At 52.8% G+C, this 23,576-nt stretch overlaps 1 protein-coding gene across 6 annotated transcripts in view; it reads right to left on the reverse strand.

The window, feature by feature from the left end:
• Positions 1-2,378: 2,378 nt before the first annotated feature.
• IGDCC4 (immunoglobulin superfamily DCC subclass member 4) overlaps positions 2,379-23,576 on the reverse strand; it is a 37,345-nt gene continuing 16,147 nt past the window's right edge. For 2 of the 6 annotated variants that reach the window (XM_033851836.2, XM_033851835.2), the window contains exons 4-20: positions 22,409-22,545; positions 20,918-21,058; positions 17,529-17,684; positions 16,380-16,793; positions 15,704-15,868; positions 15,019-15,156; positions 13,997-14,167; positions 12,827-13,066; positions 12,594-12,695; positions 10,904-11,087; positions 10,108-10,235; positions 8,171-8,341; positions 7,785-7,922; positions 6,901-7,006; positions 6,176-6,404; positions 5,265-5,426; positions 2,379-4,718 (exon numbers count right to left, since the gene is read on the reverse strand). In XM_033851836.2, coding sequence (XP_033707727.1) covers positions 4,308-4,718; positions 5,265-5,426; positions 6,176-6,404; positions 6,901-7,006; positions 7,785-7,922; positions 8,171-8,341; positions 10,108-10,235; positions 10,904-11,087; positions 12,594-12,695; positions 12,827-13,066; positions 13,997-14,167; positions 15,019-15,156; positions 15,704-15,868; positions 16,380-16,793; positions 17,529-17,684; positions 20,918-21,058; positions 22,409-22,545 — 3,193 coding nt within the window. In that variant the 3' untranslated portion in view covers positions 2,379-4,307. The remainder of the gene's footprint in view (positions 4,719-5,264; positions 5,427-6,175; positions 6,405-6,900; positions 7,007-7,784; positions 7,923-8,170; positions 8,342-10,107; positions 10,236-10,903; positions 11,088-12,593; positions 12,696-12,826; positions 13,067-13,996; positions 14,168-15,018; positions 15,157-15,703; positions 15,869-16,379; positions 16,794-17,528; positions 17,685-20,917; positions 21,059-22,408; positions 22,546-23,576) is intronic. The other 4 variants (XM_073801146.1, XM_073801145.1, XM_073801147.1 and 1 more) reach the window with 4 other exon arrangements.

A 23,576-nucleotide genomic window follows, 5' to 3' on the forward strand; every position in this document is an offset into this window, starting at 1 on the left:
AGGCAATGGAGAAATTCAGGGTCGGGCACACTCCGAAGCTCCAAACCAATCTCATTATGAGGAAGGGCAGGAATGATGAGCTTCCATTGGCCATAGGAAAGGGAGGGGAGGGGGGGGCCCTCCCGTGGGCCCAAAGTCCTGGAACTCCCTCCTGCAGGGCTTGAATTCTCAACAACCCCTTCTTGGCTTGTCCTAGACTCAGGAGAGGTCAAATTGGTGTCCTGGGATGCTGTCATTTTAAATTCATTTTGACAAGTGTTTAATTCTTCTTTATCACAACGCTTGCTCTGAGAGTGATATGCAAATAATGGCTATTCTCCTGCATGCAAAATGTGCAGTATCTCTCCCTATGATCTGTCAATTAACTTGGGGCTGGCTCACTAGCCACTTTGGGGGTGGTCCTGGGCAGGGCAGCCTCTGGCTCTTGGTTCCCTGCAGTAGAAAAGCAACCACACTCCAGGCACTGTAAAGATCTTAACAGAGCAGCTGCCAGCTGTGATCCTGAGATGTGTGTGGGGTGTAAGTGTGGAGTTTGGTGTGTGACTATTGTGCTTAGGTTTGAGTTAATGGACACAAGGGTGTTTGTGAAGGTGACAGTGCATGTAGGATGCGTCTCTGAGCTTGTAGGCACAGTGCCCACATGTGTGAACATGCAGCCATGGGCAATTCTGGAGACCAGAGTTAACAAAGAAGAGTTGTTGAGCCCAAATCTCCGGAGTTGGTGGTTCACTCCTCCCTTGCACCCAGGAAAGTTAAAAAATGTGTGTCCAGATGGAAAGAGATCCCCGAAGAGCCTAAAAGAGTGTCATCAAAGAAAGCATCTTTCCTAGGTTTAGGTGCTTTTCTGAAGTGCCTGTTGAGGTAGGGAGATGGTTCAGTTCGTTTTTGGTTTTGTTTTTTTGGTGGGGAGGGTTCCTATCCTAGGATTCTGAGTAACCCGTTCTCTTTTAAAATTTTATTTTATTGAAGTATACTTGATGTACAATATTATATGTTACAGGTGTACAATACAGGGATTCATAATTTTTAAAGGTTATACTCCATTTATAGTTATAAAATAACTATATTCCCTGTGTTGCACCATATATCCTTGTAGCTTATTTTATACCTAGCAGTTTGTACCTGTTAACCCCCTACCCCTATCTTGCCCCTTCCGCTTCCTCTCCCCACTGGTAACTTCTAGTTTACTCTCTATGTCTAATGGGTCTGTTTCTGTTTTGTTATATTCATTTGTTTACTTTTTAGATTCCACATATGTGATATCATACGGTATTTGTCTTTCCCTGACTTATTTCACTTAGCATGATATCCTCCAAGTCCATCCATGTTGCCGCAAATGGCAGAATTTCATTCTCTTTTATGGCTGAGCAGTATTCCATTGTATATATTTACCGCATCTTCTTTATCCATTCCTCTGTTGATGAAACACGTTGCTTCCGTATCTTGGCAATTGTAAATAATGCTGCTATGAACAGTAGCGTGCATGTATCTTTTCAACTTAGCGTTTTTGTTTTTGTTTGGATATATACCCAGGAGTGGGATTGCTGGGTCATATGGTAGTTCTATTTTTAGTTTCGTGAGAAACCTCCATACTGATTTCCACAGTGGCTGTACCAATTTACATTCCCATCAGCAATGTACAAGGGTTACCTTTTTTTCAGAGATAGATCCGTTCTTTCTTATAACCACCTGCTCTTTCCCTCAAAAACCAACATTTCCCATCCTGGTAGGAAATACATTCTCTCGTGCAGAAAGGCTGAGGAAATTCTAGTCATCTGGTTCCAAAAGAGAACATTTTTGGAAAATAGTTTATTAACTCATTATAGGGACAGATACATGATCAATGCCTTGGCTTAACACTAAAGAATATCATACTTGTAAGGAGAGAAAAAAACACTGGAAAAATCATTAAATAATACAGCAAAACTACAGACAAATAAATGAGCAGGTACCGATTACACTTGTCATGCATCAAGAAAAGGTTTTTAAATGAGACTCAAAAACCGTAAGGCATCAATGGTAGATGACAAAGGGATTAATACCCTGTAAAAGGCCAATGGACTCTTTTCTAATAAAAATGCTGTTGCAAAGACACAAGCCTAACACTTCCAAATTACCCAGAGCCCAAATCATATATAATGCTAGTGAGTAATGGCCACTTTCTTATCAACTGTGAGTTATAGGCAGATACCAGATTTATTACTTATTTGCTTTTGAGAAACAATTTTCCACCCAACCTAATGGGTTATAAATTGTCTCATTTGCAGCTATTTAATTTAAACCAGAACCTCACTGCCTGTTAAACAAGAACATGAAAAATGACTATGTGGTGTAATGCTAAGAGCCTACTGTTAAAACAGCCATTTAATTCAGGGCAGTTGTTTTTTTTTTTTTTTTTTTTCCTTTAGAAAATAAAAAAATCAAACCAGCAAAATAAAATGAGGCTTTTGACCTTCAGAGCAGTGATGAAACATATACAGTAGTGTTAGCCACAGCAACGCTGAATGCTACAGAAATAGTACAAGTGACAATTCTGTCCTAATGAGATACAAAACCAACATTAATAATCTTTAGTGTTATCATAGGCTGCCTGAAGGAGGGGGAGGAGGAGGAAATGTAGGTGCGGATGTCAAACGTGAGTGACACCCGAGTGTAATAAACACAGATGCTGAAAGGGTCTGAGAAAGCTGCAACTCCGCTGAGAGACATTTCGCCATTTAAAAAAAAAAAAGGAAAGATAGACTGGTTATTTCTAATTTGGCCCAGAAGCCAGAGTTAACCCTTGATGTGCTGCTCAGTTAGAAAAGATGAATGCAGGGAGAAAAGACCACATACTTGATGCTCCTATGAGAGGCTGAGGTGCAAAATCAAATAAATGACCTTGTTTTCTCTCCACAGGAAACAGAAGTCAAGCTTGTCCCTGTGTGGTAGGTCAACAGAAAATGACTTCAGGATTGAATTTAAAGAAAAGACAAAATGAAAAGAGCCCATCACCCTTGTCCTGTGTGAAGCCCTCCCTTCCAGCACTGCAAGAGGATGAGATTCCTTCGACCTCCATGCCGTCAGCTCATGTTCAAGGTGCACAGAGTGGGAAGCGGTGGGGCCATGGAACTCCATCCCCTTCTACCCTTCTAGTTTCAACTGGGAAGGAAGGTCCCCAAATCCCTCTGTCCAGCAAATCTGCCTGCCTGCCTAGAAGGGAGGGAGTAATTTTACCCCAAGCTTCTGGGTCGTGTTCCCCTTTCCTTGTCTCAAAAACCCCCTTGTATGACTTGCATTTATCCCCTCCAAGGAGAACCCTCCGATCTCAATCACAGGCAGAAAGATGCAAGGGAAGCTGAAAGGTCTTTTCCAAACTGCACTGGGGGTAGGCAGTTTGCCTGGGGAGGGGGCCTATGGAGGCACAGATGGGAAGGGGGTGGGAGGATGATGGCTGAAGTGGATGGCAGACACAGGAGTCACGCTCTGGCCTTGAACAGACATGAGGTAGTCATGTTGTTAGGGGAGGATGCAGAGATTGAACCCAGGCAGGAGAACCACATGACACAGTGTGGGAGAGGTGGGGGAGACAGAGAAAGCGCAGAGAGGAAAGGAAAGGGTATCAGGGAGGAAGAGAAGGGCGCTAGGATTGGGAGAGCAGGGCGACTGGGAGACAGACACTAGAGGAGTGAGCGGGGAGGAAGGAGGGGAGAGCAAGAGAAAGCAGATTTTCAAAACCAGGCACTTCCCCAATTACAACACTAGATGCAGAGCTGCTCTGAGGGGAGCCAGAGTCACCCTCTCAATTTGGGCACCGGGGACATGGCAGAGGTGATGCAGCTAAAGCGTTAGGCATTCAGAGCCTGCTTGCACTCAGCCCAGCCAGACAGGAAGTGGGCTGGGGCTGTCTCTGTCAGACAGGGCACTGGAGACACTCTCAGAGTGTGTAATAAAAGGCTGGGTGACGGAGGTGGAGGCCCACAGGGCTGGGCACTGTCCTGACCTGGAGGACGGAGTAGGCCGTAGTGACCACTGCCCGGGCCAAGGTTTCCCAGCTCACCAACCAGCACACGCACATGCGCTTCACACGTGTACAGCACGTATAGCTGTGCTTCACGTGTCTCTCGCCTACCACACGTGTCACAGAGCATGGGTGGGGAAGAGTGAACAACCCACTTCTTCCTCTCCCCTGAGCCAGAGCACCCTAGAAGGCTCCAAAGGGCTTGATGATGGTCAGTACCTGCAGGCAGACACGGGTACATGTGTGGCCACCCGTGTCATGTCCCACGATCCGTACCAGCCTGCCCCAAACTGTGCCCTCGAGGGAGCTACGCAGAGGAGGAGACTGGGGCTCTGGGCAGGCCTGGGCTGGCTGCTGGAGGGCAGGGGGCCTTTGGCTGGCAGCTGTTCCCCGGGGCCTCCTGCAGAGCCTCACTGGGCTGGAGATCCGGGTAGGGGCAAGAAGCACTGGCTGCCTCTGGCAGGCAGGTAAGTCTGTCTGGCCCAGGGCTTGCCTGCTCGCACCCTCCCAGCTCCCTGTCCAGCCAGTCTGCCCCTTGCCTGAGATTCATAACACCCAAAGTGAGGTCAGCAGCCTCTGAAGGCAGCGGATCCTCGGGTTCCAGGTCTTGGAGGTGGAGGTCAGGGTTCCCTTTGGATGCACTAAAGTCAGAGTGGACAATGACCTCGGCCTCCACCTGGTTCCTGCAGGCTGGGGGCGGCTTCTTCCTCCCATTGCCCTGGTCAGAGAAGAGAACACAAAACCATCACTGAGAGTGACCATCAGAAGGACGGCCATCATTCTTGGGATGCAGAGAGACTGACCCCCAGCCCAGAGCCCGTTATACATTACATGGGAGCTGGTAAAGGAAGAACGGTGACTGTCCTAAAAGAGATGACGATCAGATCCCTGGGAAGGCAGGGAAATACTCCGCATTTGCCCTTGCTGAGGAGTTCCAGAAGGACTAGATTCAGTCAGGGCCTCAGTGAACAGGGGGAAGGGCTGAGTGCACTCAGGCCGGGTGCACCGTCAGATCCACGTAATTCTGCTGTGGCCCACTTACGTCTAGGTAGAGGAAGGCTTGTCCCCAACCCAGAGAAATACAGCTTCTCCCAAACTGGCCTGCCCTCCATCCACTCACCTTTAGAGGCTCCAGGGATCTGCTGGCTAGACTTTTAGCCCCAGGGAAGTTACCACCAGGGCTCTCCAGAGGATTCACTACTTGCTCTGCACAAACGCGGGGACCCTCCTCTCCTTCCCTCCCCCCTCCTCCCGGGACGCTGACCTTGATGGCGTCATACACCAGAGCCTGCAGCAACAGCGTCTGCCCGGTTCCAGCAGGGGGCAGCAGGGCCCGGGTCAGAGAGGGCATGGGGCCTGCCTGGGGCAGCTCACAGCCTGCCCAGGAACCTGCCCAGCTCAGCCCACCGTGCTGAGCCCAGGAGATCTGCACAGGAAGAAAAGTGGGAGCACTGAGAGCTTGACTGTGAAGTATGAGAGGGAAGTGTATGGAGCTCCCTTCACAGACTCTCTTGGCCCCCTTGCTACCTTCCTCCCCAAGGCTGTAGGGAGGAGCACAGAATGGGCTGAGAGTCTGGGGGTGAATTTGAGGATAGAAAGATCCTCCTGCAGAAAAGCCCAGAGGTTTCTGAGCCAGGCAGGGTCTCCTTCACCACAGAGGCAGGGAAAGGATGGGGAAAGACTCAGGGGTTTGAGCTGGCTGGTCAGGGAATGCAGGATGAGCCACCACTGCTAGGATGGAGGGGACCTGCCCTGTGTGGGCCCACCTTATCCGGATCCTGGTTCCACTTGACCACCTCCAAACTGACCAGCCTCTTTTTCCCATACTGGGGAGAGCCGGGCCTTAGAGGTCTCCCCAGCTCCCGGGATGAGGAGGGATCTTGGTGTTCTGGCCATCCCGAGTCAACCGCAGACAGCCCATCGGGGGCCCTCCCCTCCTTCCTGAGAACCAGGCTGACCTATTCTGCTGGGGATGGAGGCCCATCTGCTTCCCTGCCCTCCCAACCCTTTCAAGGAGGAGGGAGAGTATGCTTTTTCTTCTGCAGCTGGCCCAGGAAGGGGAGGGGGGAGGAGGGAAGGGGCTCTCTCTCGGGGTCACACATTGCGCTCTCACGCCTCCTGGTGTCCTATTTGGGCATGAGCCACAGTGTGGGGCTCGGACCTACCCAGGCTCACCTTTCTCTTGGAGTGACTCCGGCAGTCAGGACCGCCACCACCCATAAGGCTGTGCACTTCAGCCCTGTCCTCGATGTCTGAGGGCGGTGGGGACCAATCCTGGGGACGGGGGTGCACAAGGGACTCCAGTTCATGGGCAGCCGGGGGGCTGGGGGGGGCAAGGCGGGCTCGGGAGTAGAGCGTGGGGTTCCCAGCAGTGGCCGTGGAGGACAGGCCCGGGAGGGCTTCCCTGGAAGGGAAGATGGGGGACAGCACAGTGGTCAAAGAGAGGGGTGGGGGTGAGATTGGCATCTAGTCCAGCCTGTATCCCTGGGCAGGTTCCTACCCATCTCTGAGACTTAATTTCCCGGTCTGTGCAATGAATAAGAAATTCTGGGATTGTTCAGAACAGCTGGGACACTACACTGGGGTCCCTCCTCCCTTGGCTCCAGGCATCTGGAGATGTGGGGTCCCTCTCTGCAAGATGCTGGCAGCTACCAAGGAAGCGGCAGAGAGGCAGCTCTACCTACGCCTGCCCTTGCTGAGGGGATATGCTGGGGGGCTTCCCTAAACCCACCCCCTACTCTCATGAGGTCATCACCCCCAACCCCTTCATCCCAGAGTCAACTTTAATGGGGCTCCTGGGAGTGCCCAGAGCAAGTCATGGCCACTTTCCCTGCTCCCTCATCTCTGCAGCCCTTCTGGAAACCTCTCCTCTGTGCGGTCAGACTGGCTCCTTCACCCACCGGTGGGGGCCACGGCGCAGGCCAGCACACATGCAGGCCAGGAGGCAGAGGAGGCCCAGGCAGATGCCCACGATGATGCCCGTGACGGAGTGCACGTCCAAAGAGTCTGGCGGGGGAGAGGGAGGGAACAGAACAGATGGAGGACAGGAGAGAACCCAGGGTTCGTAGACCTGGACTTGCGGCTTCCTCCAGAGACCCCTGGCCTGAGCCTCACCCTTTGGACATGTGAAATCTTCTCATGCAAGGACAGGAGGGCCCCATGGACTCACAAAGACCACCACTACCTCCCTCTCACTGGACATACGGAAGTTGTGGCTCCTCCCCATCAGCCTGGCCTTTCAGTGAAACACACCTCTTGCCTTCCTAACAGGGCTGGTTTTGCAGGTGTGCAACACCTGCAGGGGCACGTGGCCCATGCTTAGAAGGGCTCTGGGCTTGGTTTAATGCTCTGCTGTCACCATCTGGAAGTTCTTCCCCCTTTTTAAATAAGGGACCCCACATTTTCCTTTCACACCGGGCCCTGCTGATTACGTAGCCAGTCCCATTGCCCAAGACCTCCACCCCATAAATCTCATCACCTTTCTAAGCCAGTTCTCCAAAGCAATCTCCTAAAGAAACCAAGCCAGTCTCCCGCAAATCTGACCTCTCAACTGAATCACCACTGAACCACACCCATCTTCCCTCCAAATTTGTCCTCTCCACACCAGGTGAAGAGGGCACTTGTCCAAAACAATGAAAGTGTAGTCATGCCCAGAGGCAGGACCTCGGAAGAGACGGCTTGAGGGTTAGAAGTCAACTGTGTGTGTGTGGGGGGGGGGGGGGCTCTGGAGAGCTTGGGCTGCCCCAGGATGGACCCCACCCCTTCCTGCCTTCCTGCCTCTTACCTGAGAGCTTTTCCTGGAGAGTAATCACATCCTGCAGGCCAGAGAAGGGCCCAGGCCCCACCTCCGTGCGCGCCCCCATCTTGAAGAAGTACCTAGTGTCGCTCTCGAGGCCGTGGACCTCAGCACTGAAGATGTTTCCTGGCGGGGGGGCGTGGGGAAGGCAGGGAGAGCAGGGTTGGTGAATTGGGTCGGGGTGGGCTGCAGGGATGGGCTGGGAAGTGACCCTGAGAGAATCTGCTTCTCCCGCTCAGGCGGTAGCTTCTGGCTGCTCCTCCTAGAACAAACCTCAGCGGCAAGCTCACTACTAACCAGCCACTGGGGAGGCTGGAAAGTGGGGAGAGGGTGGGGAAACTCTTGCTCAGATGCCGTGGGGCGCGAGCCCTCACCCTCGGTGGTGAGCAGGGTCCACTGGTGCTCAGGCTGGGTACGGTTGCTGCTGTAGAGAATCAGATACTCCACGATCTCGCCGTTGGGCTCCGAGGGGGGGCACCAGTGCAGCCGAACGGTGGATGGTGTCAGGGGCCTCAGGCGCAGGTCAGATGGGGGCGTGGAGGGCCCTGGGGGTCAGGAGGGGAGACGGGGAGAGGCAGGGTCACTGACAGCCCCAGCTCTGGGGGCAGCTGGGAGCCAGGGCACAAGGACATAGCCTCCCTGCTTCCTCCTTCACTGGAACAAACCACAAAGCAGAATGAGGTCTGGTCTCTCACTGGGGACTTTCTGGAATACAGTTGAGGAGGGGGCTTCACCACCATTCCTCCCCTCTCAGAAACTCTTTTCTACTCCTTGGAGCAGAGCTCCTCAAACTTCCACACCCAAATACTTCCAAGGGTTGAAGACACTGTCTTTATTCTAGGGACCTGGGGGCAAAGCTCGCAAGTTTTCAGAAGGCTTACCTTTTCTTTTAAATTCATCTATTCCGTGGTAACATTTAATATAAAAATAGTGTTTGAAATACTTTATCATTTAAAGTTCCTAACTCCCCTTGCCACCCGAAATCTTCAAGTAAAGTTGGTTGATGCCCTGGGTAGCCTCTGTCTACGGCTGCCCCTGGCACAAGTCCTCAGGGTCGGGGGAACCGCAGTGGGAGAAGCAGCACCTTGGAAGGCTTTGTGTTTTTTTTTCAGAGAAGAAATTGATCCTGGGGGGCGGGAGTGAATGAGGAAGGGGGAGAAGGAGGGACACAAGGTGGCTGGTGTGTTGGGAAGGGACAGAGATTTGGGGGCTCAGGTTTTCGAGGCCCAACAGAGGGTGGGATGGGGACCCAGGGCTCTAAGGGCATAATAGAGCCACAGCACCACGGGCTGCCAGAACCCTCCTTGATCCTAGGTGACTTTCTGCTTCCCAGGCTCCAGTCTCCCCACCTGCGAAAGGAGAAAACATTCCCCCCTCTATAGCCTGATCAGTTGTGCTGGGGATCCAGTATCATACAGTCTCCTTGGAGAAAACACCAGGGTCTCCCTAAACTCTGCACGCAGTTTAAGACCATAAGAACTGAAGTCATGCATGGGTGAGAAACAACTTGCAAGCAGTTTTTTAAAAAGTGAATCCATGAGGGTAGAGGGCCTCCCCACCCCACCCTACCCTAAACGTGTCTTCCTATTTCAGGTCAGGGACAGAGGTCTGTCAATAGAAAGGTGAGCAGTCTTAGGACTGGAAGCACCAAAGAGCCTCTGCTGTGAGAACAAAAATCCACTTGTCGGGCTTCCCTGGTGGCGCAGTGGTTGAGAGTCCACCTGCCGATGCAGGGGACACGGGTTCGTGCCCCGGTCCGGGAAGATCCCACATGCCGCGGAGCGGCTAGGCCCGTGAGCCATGGTCGCTGAGCCTGCGCGTCCGGAGCCTGTGCTCCGCAACGGGAGAGGCCACAACAGTGAGAGGCCCGCGTACCGAAAAAAAAAAAAAAAAATCCACTTGTCTTCAGATGCATTTCCAGAGGGTTCCAGAGTCACAGACCTGCAAAGCGAATGGTCCCATCCTCTCTTTTGACAGATGAGGACCCACAGGCCCTTCGTGGGGAAGGGGACTGCCTAAGTCTCAGTGTGTGTCAGGGGGATGACGGGGACCCAAAGGCAGAACCCAGGACGCCTGCCTCCAGACCTGGCCCCCCTCACAGCTCGCTGAGGTCTTCCCACAGTCTCTTAAAAGAAACCCCTCCTCTAAATCTTACGTTATGATGTCTGTGAGTAAACGGTTAAGACCAGCACAGGACTGCCTACAGAGATGCAGAGCAAATGACGGACACTCATGGGGTTCTGAGGGGCGCTTCACAAGAGGGATGGGGGCAAGAAGGAGTTCCCTGAAAGATGGACTGGTGGCCACTCACGGTCAGGCAGGGTGGAGCGCTCCACTACGGAGCCGAAAGGCCCGTCCATGTCCACGCCGTGGGACTGTACCGCAAACTCGTATTTGGTGAATGGCTTCAGCCCACCAATGAGGATGTCTTCTCCAGAGCTGCCAAGGCAAGAAACGTGACCAGGGCTCTCAGGCACACCCTCCTAGCAGGGCAGGGCCCTCCAAATCTACTCCCCTACCCCAGCCCCACGGGGGCCGCTAACACCATGCAGAGGACCTGCAGAGAGGTCTGGATGTATCAGGCTCCATGTCCAATCCTCAAGCCAGGCCCCTCTTCCAGGAAACATTCCTGGATTAATCCACATCATTCTCTACCCAAGGGACCACCTCTGATGCTTCTTTTCCTTGATTTAATTTTACTTCAGCTGCCACTGTATATATCTATTTCTTTTTATGCTTTGTTTCCTCTGCCAAACAAACAGCTCCCCAGGTCAGGGTCTCTGTCTCCCCATTTAACTGGGGACCTCTCAGGACAGCAGCTGGGCTGTCTCTTCCCCGTCACGTGAAGTTGAAGAAATAGGTCTGTCCTGCGTGACATTTCCTAGGGTTGAGTACAAGGCTCTCCTGTGAGGGGATGGGACTGGATGGACGCCCCTTTTCCATCTGGCACCATCTGGTCATCAGACCCTCAATGTGCCCCCAGTTTAACACATGAGTCATGAAATGTCCCTGAACCCCCAGGTCCCCTCTCCTCATCACCACCTGCTGCCTTCTTCCCCACCGTCTGCTCTTCCTCCCCCTTTGCAGCATCAGCCCCCTCTTCCCACCTGGTGTAATAGGTGACCAGAGAGGCATTCCTGAGCCCCCAGGGGCTGAAGCGCACCGTGTAGTTGACAATCTTGACTGTGGTGAAGTCTGGTTTTTTCCACCGAAGCCAAATGGATGTGGAGCTGTTTGATTCCGCATGGACATGGGCGGGGGGCAGGGGTGGCCCTCTCTGGATGGGCAGGTCTGGAGGGTGAAAATTAGAGTGTGGGAATGGAGGGAGGATACTCATCCCTCAATATGTATAGTGGTTTGCAGTTCCCAGGGCACTTTCTTTTACCCAGTCTCTTTTGATCCTGTGAGTTGGGTGGCACCATTCTCACTTCACAGATGAGGAAACTGAGGCTCCCCAGAATTTAAGTGATTTTTGCCAAGAGCATACAGATAGCAGACTGTGGAACACTAGTATGTAGGAATGTAATAGAGACAGCAAATCATGGCAATTAAGAGCACAGACTCTGGAGCCAGGCTGCCCTGATTCAAATTCCAACTCTGCCACTCAGTAGCTGTGTGACTATGGAGAAGTTAATTAACCTCTCTGTGTCTCCATTCCCCATTCTGTCAGTGGGGCAGATAATAGTACCAACACCTCATAGGGTTGTTATGAGGATTAAATTAGTTAATGTTTGTAAAGGACGTAGAAAAGTTTCATGGAATGAATGTCTGTGTCCCCCCAAAGTTCATATGTTGAAATTTGAACATATGGTGGGTCCTGTCTTAGGGATTAGTGCCTGTCTTTGTCTGTTCAGGCTACTATAACAAACAACCGTAGACTGGGTGACTTATAAACAACAGAAATTTATTTCTCACAGTTCTGGAGTCTGAGATCAGGGTGCCAGCATGGTCAAGTTCTGGTGAAGGCCCTCTTCTGGGTTATAGACAATTGACTTCTCACTGTATCTTCAGAGCAGAAAAGGGAAGCAAGCTCTCTTGTGACTCTTATAAGGGTGCTAATCCCATTCATGAAGGCTCCACCCTCATGACATCATCTAATCCTAATTACCTCCTATTATATCACATTGGAGTGGAGGGTTTCAGCATATGAATTCTGGGGTGACACACATTTTCAGTCTATTAACAGTGCCCTTATAAAAGAGACCCCAGGGAACTCTCCAACCCTCTTTCTGCCATGTGAGGACACAGCGAGAAGATGGCCTATGGTCTACGAACCAGGAAGCAGGTCTTCACCAGACACTGGCTCTTCTGGGGTCTCGATCTTGGACTTCCCGGCCTCCAGAACTGGTTGTTCAAGCCACCCAGTCTATAATGTTTTGTTGCAGCAGCCCCAACTAAGATCCTGAGCCTCAGTTTCCTGGTGGGCCACAAAGGGATACCCTCCCTCCCTAGAGCAGAGGAATAATCTGATAGATGGTGCAATGTAGGTGGATGTATTTTAAAAATTGTTTAAAGGTCAAACTTGGAGTCAGAAGTCACTGATGAACCATGGGGTTTTTCTCTGTCCAAACCTTCCATATTAGCACTGTTCATGGATAATGAAAACACGGTGAGCAGACCTACAAGACAGTGCACAAGCTGGGGCTTCTCTCTGTAGCCTAGAAGAGCCTAGTAGAATGGGTTTGTGGGTAGCTGAAGCTTCCAGACAACCTGACCACCAGAGCTGGCCCAGAGGAAAGGGAAAGGAGGCCATCCTGTTGACTGAGACCTCCTCCCCCGCTTCCCCAGCCCCCTCACCTGGGGTGGGAGCCTTTTCCGTCTTGCCCTTCCACACTGCCGCATAGCCATCCTCGTGTTTGTTGAATGCCACGAGCTTCACCTCGTACAGCTGGCCAGGGACTGGGGAAGGTCATGGGGGTCACTCACTGGCTAGAGGAACCTCTGGGGTCATCTCCAGCCACTGACCCCGCTTGTCCAGTCTCCCACTGGAGCTATGTCCATCTCATCCCTCCCCACCTGGCCCTCCTCACCTAGCTGGGTCAGCTCATACTGCTTCACTTTCTTCTTGAGCCGGACAGGACCCACATCCCAAGCCTGGTCTCCACGGCCCCCTGGAGGGCCCTCGCCATCTGCCTCCTCCTCCTCTGTCCCCACCTCTCGCCAGTACAGTTTGTAGCCAGAGATCTGAGCGGGGTGAGGGGGTGGCTGCCATGATACGACCAGGGACTCCATCCTTGCCCGTACCTTCAGCTCTGCAGGGGCAAAAGGGACTGCGGGCAGAGGCGCAGGAAGGGAGGGGGGAAGAGACACGAGGAAGCAAAAAGCAGGAAGATAGCATTGAGTGACAGCCTTGCCAGCCTTCTCCCAGTGCATCACCATTCAGCCACCGGCCTAAGGGCCAGGCCCAGGCTCTGTCTAGAGCACACCTCACTCTTCCACAAGTGCTGGGAATGCAGGGATGTCTCCTGGGCATTTGCAAAGAGGTCAGCAAGGAGCACCTCTGGGGCAGGGCTGACAGCACCTCGCTTGGAGCAGGGCTCTAGAATTCTTCTGAAGGAATGAATGCATGAGTACCGGCAGGTAGGGGATCCCAGGGATTGCTAAAGCCGGGAAGGAGGGATGGAGCCATTGGAAGTGGGGAGCCCTACTTGGAAGCCTAAGAGTGGGGCAGCTCACTATGTGTCTGATGCTGTTCTCACAACCCTATAAAATAACAAAAGCACTATTATCCCTGTATTACACATAAGACGACTGAGGCTCGTGAAAGTAACTTGCCCAAGGTCACACAGATAGTATGTGCGCCAGGTTTTGAGTGCATTTAACCACTCTACTATTGGGCCTCTCAGCCAAACCCACGAGCATCATCATGGAAGCAGCTACTATTTAACAAGTTCTAATTATGTACTAAACATTTTGTTTACATTAATTAATCCTCATGCCACACCTGGCAGTAAATGAAGTCTTAGAGTTGTGAATGGTCTGTCCAAAGTCACACAGCAGATGGAAAGGAAACAGGAGCTCAGGGGTGTCTGCAAAAGCTAGCCCTTCGCCTCTTCACCCATCCTCCCTTGCCCATCGAGCAGGGGGAGCCATGGAACGTCTCTGATGGAGGAGGCGGCTGGGTCTGGGTTCCAAGGGCAAACATACACATACATACATAGGCACACGCATCACCCCAACTGTCCCCTCTGACCCCGTACCGTGGCTCTGGTTGTGCACACTGGGCGTCCTGTGCTGCATCCACTGGGAGGGGGCCCCGTAGCCGGTCCCTGTGCCGGCCGAAATCCGCACTCGATACACCTTGTTGGGCTGAAGCGAGTTCAGTGTAAACTGTGTCTCATTCCCTGGCACCTCGATGGAGAAAATCTGATCTGCTGGGACAGAAGAGACTGGCTCTGGGTGGCCGCCTAAGGACCAGGACTCCTAAACTCCCCTACACCGACTTTTCCACCTCAGGTCCTGGTTCCTCAGGGCCCATCGGAGCCTAAAACCCTCAGTGCCCGGACGGACTCCATGCTCCAGGGCTGACTCCTGGGCCTCCAACTCTGGCTGACACAGCCATCAGCCTCGGCTCAGAGCGGGAAGAATCATGGCACACACTCCCCACCGCCCCAGGAGCTGTCAGTAACCAACCCCTCCCACACACACCAGGGTGCTGGCATGAGGCACTGGCTGTGAAGGCCATCAAGCACCACCTACCTTCCAGAGCCCTGCCAACAACCCAAGCCCCCCTCCTCACCCTTCCCTCCCTCCCCACCCTCATCCTGGCCCCCAGCCACTTGCCTTCTCCAATCTCTCCATCCCTTTCACACCTCCTCCCCTAGATTCCTGACATCTGTCCTAACACACACGCCCCCATGCCTCATTTCTCTCAATCCCACAAGCACACCCTCCACCTCCCTATCCCTCATCTGCTTTTTGAGCTGGAAGGGACCCCAGGGATTACCTAGGTTACCTGCCTCATTTCACAAAGACACTGAGGCAGGGACTCAACAGGATTACGCACTGCAGGTGGGGCTAGACCCCAGGCCTCCCCCTGTCTTGAGCTAGCCCTCTTCGCCTTCCCTTTCTCTCCTGCCCTCCCAACCCCCAGCCTACCTTCCCCCTTTCCAGGTTCGCCTTGCCCTACTCCACAGCTCTGCTCAGGTCCCCAGCCACTCTGATCAACCCTTTACACCAATGATTCCCAGCCAGGTGGAGCCCGTGTCCTGCCCCCACTCACCTTCCTTTCCCAAACCGTACTCTATCTTGTACTTCACCACCTGCCCATTGCTCAGGCTGGGGGGCAGGGGCAGCCACACCACCCTGACGTCCGAGGGGTTGGGGCTGGACAGGGAGAGCTGGGGCGCTGCACTGGGGACTGAGACAGAAGAACATCTACGTGAGCTCTGCTCCACCGACGTGGAAGGTGAGGCCCAGGAGCGGTCAGAGACTTGCCCAGGTCACACAGCAAGTCAGAAGTAGGCCCAGGACCAGGATCTGAGGGAGGAAAGGGAGCCTCTCAGGGGAGCCCCAAGCTGGAGATGAGGGGACATCCTTCCCACCCTGAAGCCAGAATAAGGTTGGGGGCACAATCATCTACATCCGATGGATCGTCACTGGCTCCTGTCTGACTGGATGGTACGTGGGTGTCGGGGAGAAGGGCCATCTGATACAGGCAATCATGAGACCAGGGCTCAAGTCCCAGCTGTACTACTGACCTTGGGCAAGTCACTAATTTTCTGGGCCTCAGTTTTCCCAACTGTAAATTAAGGAGAAGAACCCTCGCCCACTCCCTTACAGGGCACAAAATATGGCATAAGGCAGGTAAAAGTGCCTTGGCGAACACTAGTAAAGTGAAGCTGAGCTACCATCCCCAGGGAATTCTCTGGGCCCCAAGGTGCCCACTGCAGGTGCAGAGGTCCTACCATCATCCAGTGTGTGGACCAGTGCTGGGGTGGAGGTGCGGCTGGCCCCCAGCTGCGAGTAGGCCACCACGTAGAACTCATAGTCTGTGTTGGGTTCCAGGTCCCGAACCTGTAGCTCAGTGGTGTCATTGTTCACTGCAAACTGGTATTCCACATTGTCCATGCCTGAGTGGGTTAGGGTTAGAGGACAGTCTGTCACAGGGCAACCCCCAAGGGCTCGCCAGCTGGAAGCTGTCTAGGGATCCTTTATATTGTCCCAGTCCCTAGAATAGCCTCTTTACAGCTAAATCATTCCAGATAATCTCAGTGGGAGAGTATAAACTCCCCTGACTTCTAGTCCCACTGTATTAATTCCTCCACTGGTCAGGAAGTCCCTTCTAGCCTCTAACTGAAGTGACTCCTGCTGCAATTAACAAGCTGGCTCCAGGAATGCCAAGCCACTTTCCCTGGGAGGAGAAGCATCCTCTCCCTCCTCTCTTATAACAAACTGTGGCTGAGGGAGAAATGTACTAACCAATTTCTACACAGGTCTCTCCTGTGGGTTCCCACCCCATCCCGTTCTATCCTATCCCCAAAGGCAACCCTTCAATCATCCAGCCTGTGCCGCGCCCCTCCCCGCCCCCCAGAGCCCCCGAGTAGGTCTTTGCTGGGGCCTCTTAGCCCCGGGGAGACTTACCCCGTGCCTTCTGGTAGTGGAGGGAGAAGCCGATGATCTGCTCGCTGTGCAGCTCGGGCCGCTCCCAGGCCACCAGAACGGCGGAGCTGCTCAGCGGCGTGGCGGTGACCCGCGTGGGAGCGCTGGGCAGCCCCTCGCGCACCACTACTGCCAGAGACGCGGCGGCGCACGCCGTGCCCGCGCCATTCTCGGCCACGCACTGGTAGTAGCCGGCGTCCTGCAGGCCGATCTGCGTGATGACCAGGCTGCCGCCGCCGCCCTGCACCTTGACGCGCCCGTTGGGCCGCAGCGGCTCTCCGTCGTGCAGCCAGCGCAGCGTGGGCCGCGGCTCCCCGGACGCGCGGCACACGAAGCGCGCGGTGCTCGCCCGCGTCCGTGACAGCGCCTCCGGCGCCTGCGAGATGACAGGGGCGGCTGGGGGAGGGGAGGGGGACGCTGACCGCGCGCTCCGGCCACCAGGGGCACTGGCTCCCGCCCCCAATACCCGACGGACACCCCGACGGACTCCCGCATCCTCTCCACTCATTCTAACCGCTTCCTGACTCACCCGTCCCCCCAAAATACCCTCGGCAGTGCAGCTCTAGCTCTCTTCCGCCTTTTACCCCAGCCCCACACTGACCATTCTCTTTCTCTCTCCGAGTTTTCCCCAGGCCTCCTCGGCCTCCCCTAAATACCCTGGTTCCTCCTGGATCAAACCCTGCTCCCGCACTTACCATTTCCTTCTCCCCTACCTCCCAGTATCCCTTACCTATCAGATTTACCCCTCAGCCAGCCCTGAGCAACCCTACCCCTAGTTTTCTCCTCCCAGACCACTCCATCTCCCCCGAGTAACCTCAGTCCCACCCCTCCCCACATTACCTGGGTCCCACCCAGACCACCCCTCCCCTCTGCCCCCACTCCATCCTCCAATCTCTTTCCACCACTTCCTCTCCTCTAATTACCTAGTCTGTCCCCTCCAATGCCCCACCCCCCGCCCTATCCCTTTTTCATCCTCCAGCACCGCCCCTCAGTCCCTCTGACACACCCACTCGCCCCTTTACCCCCCTCCCCTCTCCTCCCGGCCCCGCCCTAGCTAACCCGCCCCAGTCCGGTCTCCCTCACACCTACTCCGCGGTCTTTCGCCCTCCCTCACCCTCCTCCCCTCCTCACCCAGCACGCGGAGCTCTGCGGCTGCGGTTGCGAAGTCGCGCGTGCGGGGCTTGTTAGCTCGGCAGACGTAGACGCCGGAGTGCCGGGGCTGCGCGCTGGTGATTAGTAAGTTGGTGCGGCCCAGGACGATGACATCGGTGGAGATGGGCTTCCCATCTGCGGGAGGAGGGAGAGCGCTGGAGGGGGGAGCTGAGGGCTGCCCCTCCATCCACTCTCCGGACCTCGGGAGACCCTCTACACCCGGGTTAAGAGAACACAACAGTCGCTGGCTGGGATCTCAGTTCCTCCACTTGCTAGACCGATGACTTCCTCTGAGCCCTTAGTGTCTCTGTCTGTAAAATGGGGAGATGGTCCCTCGCTGGAAGGGCTGCTCTGAGAGCGTAACGAATAAAGTCTGTGGGACTGGCCGGCACAATGCAGGCACATAAGAAGTGCTCAGTACACCGGTCAGTTATTACCATTACCATTATTATTAAATTCATTTCTCTCAAGAAGGACACTCCATATGGTCTTAGGACAGTGCTATGATGAACATACGGCTGGAAAGGTCTGGACCAGAACCAAAGATCTGAATCTGTGCAGACTTTTATCTTGATGTGAAGTGAAAACCATTTTAAAAGCCCTTCCCTTATGGACCTGAACAGAAAATCCAGGGAAGAAATGCAAATGGCCAATAAACAAAAAAGTGTTCAACTTCACAAAATCAAAGACATGCACATCAAAACACAGATGTTCATTTTCACCCATCAAATTGGGAAAGTTTTTAAAAATAGTATGAGAAAGAGTAAATGCTGATAGGGCTAACAGGGGCTCCACCTTGACCTTGAAGCCAGGATTCCACTTGTGGGCACTCTGTGGTGGGGAGCTGTGAACGGGGCTGATCACTGCAGTGTTAACTGTAATAGTGGACAACTGGGAAGGACTTAAAAATTCAATAGCAGGAACTAGCAACTTAAATTATGGTGACATTCAAATGATGGACTATCATAGTTATTAAAATTATTTTCGAAAACGTTTTAAAGATGGGGAGATGTTTATGATATACTGTTGAATGAAAATAGGACTTGGAATTGTAAGTAAGCACGCTTTCAATTTTGGGGAAAAATGTACATGTGCATAGAAAAAATCTGGAAGAAAATATGCCCATATGTTAACAATTTTAATCTCCGAGTGGTGGGATGTTTTCTGTTTCTCCTTTTCCCTAGTTTTCTACAATGAATACGTACAACTTTTGCCATCAGAAGAAAACAAAACAAAACAAAAAAGCAATGCCCCTCTGACTTAGTTGAGTAAGTTCCTAGACTTAGTTGAGTAAGTTCCTAGAAAAGGAACAGTGCCCAGGGGCAGGAATGAAGTCCATTTCCAGCTTCTCTCTTCCCAGTCTCTGTCCAGGAGTGCTATTAGCAGAGTTTCTCCAAGTGAGATCCCAGAGCCACAGGTGTCAGGACCCTCTGGGACAGCAATGCTCAAATCCTTACTGTGTACACAAATCACAGAATCTCAGGAGACCTTGTTAAGATGCAGAGGCCTAGGGCACCCCAGATTCTGCATTTCTAACTATGGCCAGGAGGTAGGTCCAAAGACCACACTTTCTGTAGAAGGACCTCAGACACTTGTTAAGCATTAAAAATCCTGGGTCATGACTCTCCAGGCATACATGGAGGGAGTCCGCAGTTTCAAGACGCTCCCTGGGATTGGGACTGACATATAGTACACACTACTATATATAAAATAGACAACTAATAAGGACCTATTGTATAGCACAGGGAACTCTACCTAATACTCTGTAATGACTTATATGGGAAAAGAACCTAAAAAAGAGTGGCTATATGTCTATGTATAACTGATTTACTTTGCTGTACACTTGAAACTAACACAACATTGCAAATCAACTATACTCCAATAAAAATTTTTTTAAAAATTAAAAACTAAAAAAAAAAAGAAGCTCCCTGGGTCATCTTGATGCCTGGTCAGGATTTGAGAAACACTGATAATAGAACTTCTGGGTGACACAACAGGCTTACTGCAATAATAGTACGAGGGTCCTGCTGGCCCCAGGATCCCCCTAACTAGGCAAGTGTCACAAGTCCAAGGAGGCCGGACAGGTCAGGGAGGCACAGATACCAGCACTGTTCTTTCTCATCAGCTCGGTGGGGGTATGTAGTCATTTGGGTTATTATTTTTCTTTAAACTCTATGTATTCATCACGACATAGTCTTGAATGTGAGATACAAACTTACAAAAAGAAGGCAGTGTGGAGTCGTATACTGAACCAGGGGAAAAAGGGTAAAAAGAGCTGGGTTTGGGACTTTCTGGTGGTCCAGTGGGTAAGATTCTGAGCTCCCAATGCAGAGGGCCCGGGTTCGATCCCTGATCGGGGAACTAGATCCCACATGCCACAACTAAAAGATTCCGTATGCCGCAACAAAGATGCCGTGTGCCGCAACTAAGACCGGACGCAGCCAAATAAATAAATTTAAAAAAAAAAAAAGAGCTGGGTTTAAGACTTACTTCTGCCATCAACTTGGCACAAGTCACTTATCTCAAATGGAAACAAAAATAATCCTTGCTTTTCTTCCATACAGGGCTGTAAGGGGTGGCGTACCAGAAAGAGAACAGGCTCTAAAGTTTGGGTCCTGGCTTTCTAACTTCCTCTCTGAGCCTCAGGTTCCTCAGCTGCCCTCTGGGAATAATAGCCCTGGCCCCTACCCTCCTCCAAGGGCTCCAGCAGGAGAGTAGGTTGCATGCTCAGTAGACTGCAAGGTGACGTTTGGCCGGCACCCTCATTACCCTGATAGCATCGATAGCATCTCCTGTAACGCATTCCCACCTGGCACTCATCACTTGCTGCCTGATACTGTCAAGCGTCTTGTCACGGATGTGTGCTTATCTCCCTTAAACAGACTGTGAGTTCAGAGGGCAGGCCCCCCCCTTTTTTATTCACTGTGCCCAGCATGAAGCCAGGCACACGAAGGCGGCAGCACACTGGGTGGACCAGGAGGTGCTGTGTAGTTAAACAGACCAGCAGAGGGTCCAAGTTCCACCTGACTCGCTGGCCCCTTTCCAGCTCTCACACATTCACTGTTGTGAGGACTGGAAACATAGTGTGGAAAACCGAGCCCAGTGCCCCACCCGCCAAGTAAGGTCTCAAGAGTGATTTTGTGAGTGGCAGACTTAGTGCGCTTCGTAAAGGAAACTTGCTACACGGATTGATGATTAATTTTGTCCAGGCTCCCTACCCACACTCAGCCCTGGGACAGGAGTTAGTTCCTACCATACCAAAGGTCGGTGACCATTGCATGGTCACCCTTATAGCTCCTTGACTTGGGGATGTGTGAGATGCCACACCCTTCCTCTCCCATGCCCTCAGGTCCCCTCCCTCCACTTACCCTGTCGGACCCAGGACACGAAAGGCGTGGGGTCAGCAGAGGCCACACACTCCATCACCACACTCTGGCCAGACACCACGGTGGTGTTCTCCGGGGCTGCCACAATGACCACGTCCTGCCCCCCGATGGATGCCAGGGACCCTGGAGAGAGGGCAGGCCAGCAGGCAGCTTTACCATCAGGCATCTTCACATGCAGCACCTCACCTGATGCTTACAGTCACCTGGTGAGGCAGGTGGGGCAGGGAGCAGCCAGGGTTCCATCTGACAGATGGGAAAGCAGCTGCGTAGTTCAGCAGAGCTGGGACTGGAACTCAGAGCTCTTTCTCTGGGAGCCAGGAGAGGAATAACCTGACCTCCGACACACCACCCCCATTCTCCCCTGTCAGATTGAAGCCACCCTCTGGGCAGAGAACCAGCAGAGTCAAGAGTAGACTTGGAAACAACTATACCCCAGTTTAAAACAAAAGAAAAAAAAAAAAGTAGACTTGGAGTCTGGACTTGGAGTCAACAGTTATAGTTTCTAGTTCTGGCAAGTCCGTTCTCCAGAGGGCCTCGATTCCCACGTGGGAAAGGCAGGGGATGGGTTCGAGTTTCTGCCAGCTTGGCAGCCCCCTGAGCACTAATTCTCTGCCAAGTTCTCAAGTGTGACCCTGGGTCCCCGGGTCAACATGGTGAATACCCGGTTTGTCCAGCAGGTGGAGGCAGAGACCCCGGGCACGGGAGGGAGCGCGAACCAGACTCAGCGCGTCAGCTAAGCCCTAGGAAGCAGGGTAGGAGTGGAGGTGTAGGGGATGAGGAGGGGGATGGGAAGAGAAGAACGGAGGGGCGCGGGTCGAGGGAAGATGCCATGGCAAAGGGAGGCAAGGGAGAGGCCCTTGTGGGAGGCCCGGAGTGAGATCTACTGAGCACCTGCTAGGCAGCAGGCACTTCCCAATCTTATCTCAGCGATTCTCACCACCTCCCTGAACTGGACATTTGATAAGGAACCCAGGGTCACGCAGATGGTGAGCAGAGAAGGCAGGATTCAAACCAGGTCGTTCTGACCCCAAAGCCTGTGTCCTTCCTACTGCATCACCCTGGGACGGGAGATTTTCAGAGAAATGGAGAGAACACGAGCCCCAGACCATCAGGAGCTAGATGCACAGCAAGCAGCAGCAGGGTGAATCCCCTTCAGGGCACACAGAGGGCCGGGGACCAGGGCTTCAGGGCACGGACACTCCTCCACGGACGCCTCACCTCCCCACCCCTGGACGCTCCACCCAACTCAAGAGAACACAGAGCCTCGCAGGAAGAGAGCCCTAAACTGGGAGTCTTGGGTTCCTGCCCCAGTTCTATCTCTGACTTGCTGAGGGGCACTGCCTTCTCTGGGCTTTATCGCCTACGCCAGTTACTTATTTGAAGGCAGGCCTTGGACTACTTGAGGCCCCGCCCAGCTCCAAAATGGCCGACTCCAGAAACCCCCAGGTTTCCGCACCCAGGCAGCCCCCTTACCTCTGTGGGCCACGCGGAGGAGGGCCTCCTGGCTGAAGCGCTGGTTTGCTGAGTTGGTGGCCACGCAACGGTAGGAGCCTGCATCACCTTTCTGAACGTCCAGGATCTGGAGGACCCCATTGGGAAGGGTGATGAGCCTTTGGAAGAGAGAGGGCACCTGTGAGGTGCGCAGGAACTCCTCAGGGAGGGTAGCACGCCCAAACAGTCCTGGACCCACCTTCCCCTCTGGCCTGAAATACCTAAAGCAGTTCACTTTCAAGGTTCACTCATAATAAAAGAAATGCAAATTAAAACTACAAGATACCATTTTCACCTATCAGATTAGCAAAGGTCAAAAGTGTTTTTTTAAATTAATTAATTTATTGGCTGCGATGGGTCTTCGTTGCTGTGCCTGGGCTTTCTCTAGTTGCGGTGAGCGGGGGCTACTCTTCATTGCGGTGCACAGGCTTCTCATAGCAGTGGCTTCTCTTGTTGCAGAGCACAGGCTCCAGGCATGTGGGCTTCAGTAGTTGTAGCACGCAGGCTCAGTAGTTGTGGTTCGCGGGCTCTAGAGCACAGGTTTAGTAGTTTTGGCGCACGGGTTCAGTTGCTCCGCAGCATGTGGGATCTTCCCGGACCAGGGCTCGAACCCGTGTCCCCTGCATTAGCAGGCGGATTCTTAACTACTGCGCCACCAGGGAAGTCCCAAAGGTCAAAAGGTTTTGTTTTTGTTTTCTTAATTTTCTTTTTGTTTTTTCTTCTTTTTTGGGGGGGCCACATAGCTTGTCCAATCAAAAGGTTTAATAACACCCTTTGTCGATGAGGGAATGGGGGAAGGCAGTCCTGTCTTGTTGGTGGTCATGCCAAATCAATACACCCTCTTTCAAGGGCAAGCTGGTGATATCTTACGATCAAACCTGCATGTGCCTTTTGAACCAGCAACACCACTTCAAGGACTTTATCCCACAGATATTCTCATACATGTACACAAAAACGTATGTCTAACGATATTCACTCCAGCCCTGTCTGTAATAGCAAAAGACTGGCAACAGTCCAAATGTCCATCTGTAGGGTGGGAACTAGCTAAATCGGTCTGGGTACATTCACACAATGGAATGCTAGGCAGCTGTTAAAAGGAGACAGTTCAATGTGTACTGCTATAAGACCATCTCCAAAATATGTATGGTAC

The sequence above is a fragment of the Tursiops truncatus genome, chromosome 2, assembly GCF_011762595.2.
Source record: "Tursiops truncatus isolate mTurTru1 chromosome 2, mTurTru1.mat.Y, whole genome shotgun sequence".
In the NCBI taxonomy this organism is placed as follows: Eukaryota; Metazoa; Chordata; class Mammalia; order Artiodactyla; family Delphinidae; genus Tursiops; species Tursiops truncatus.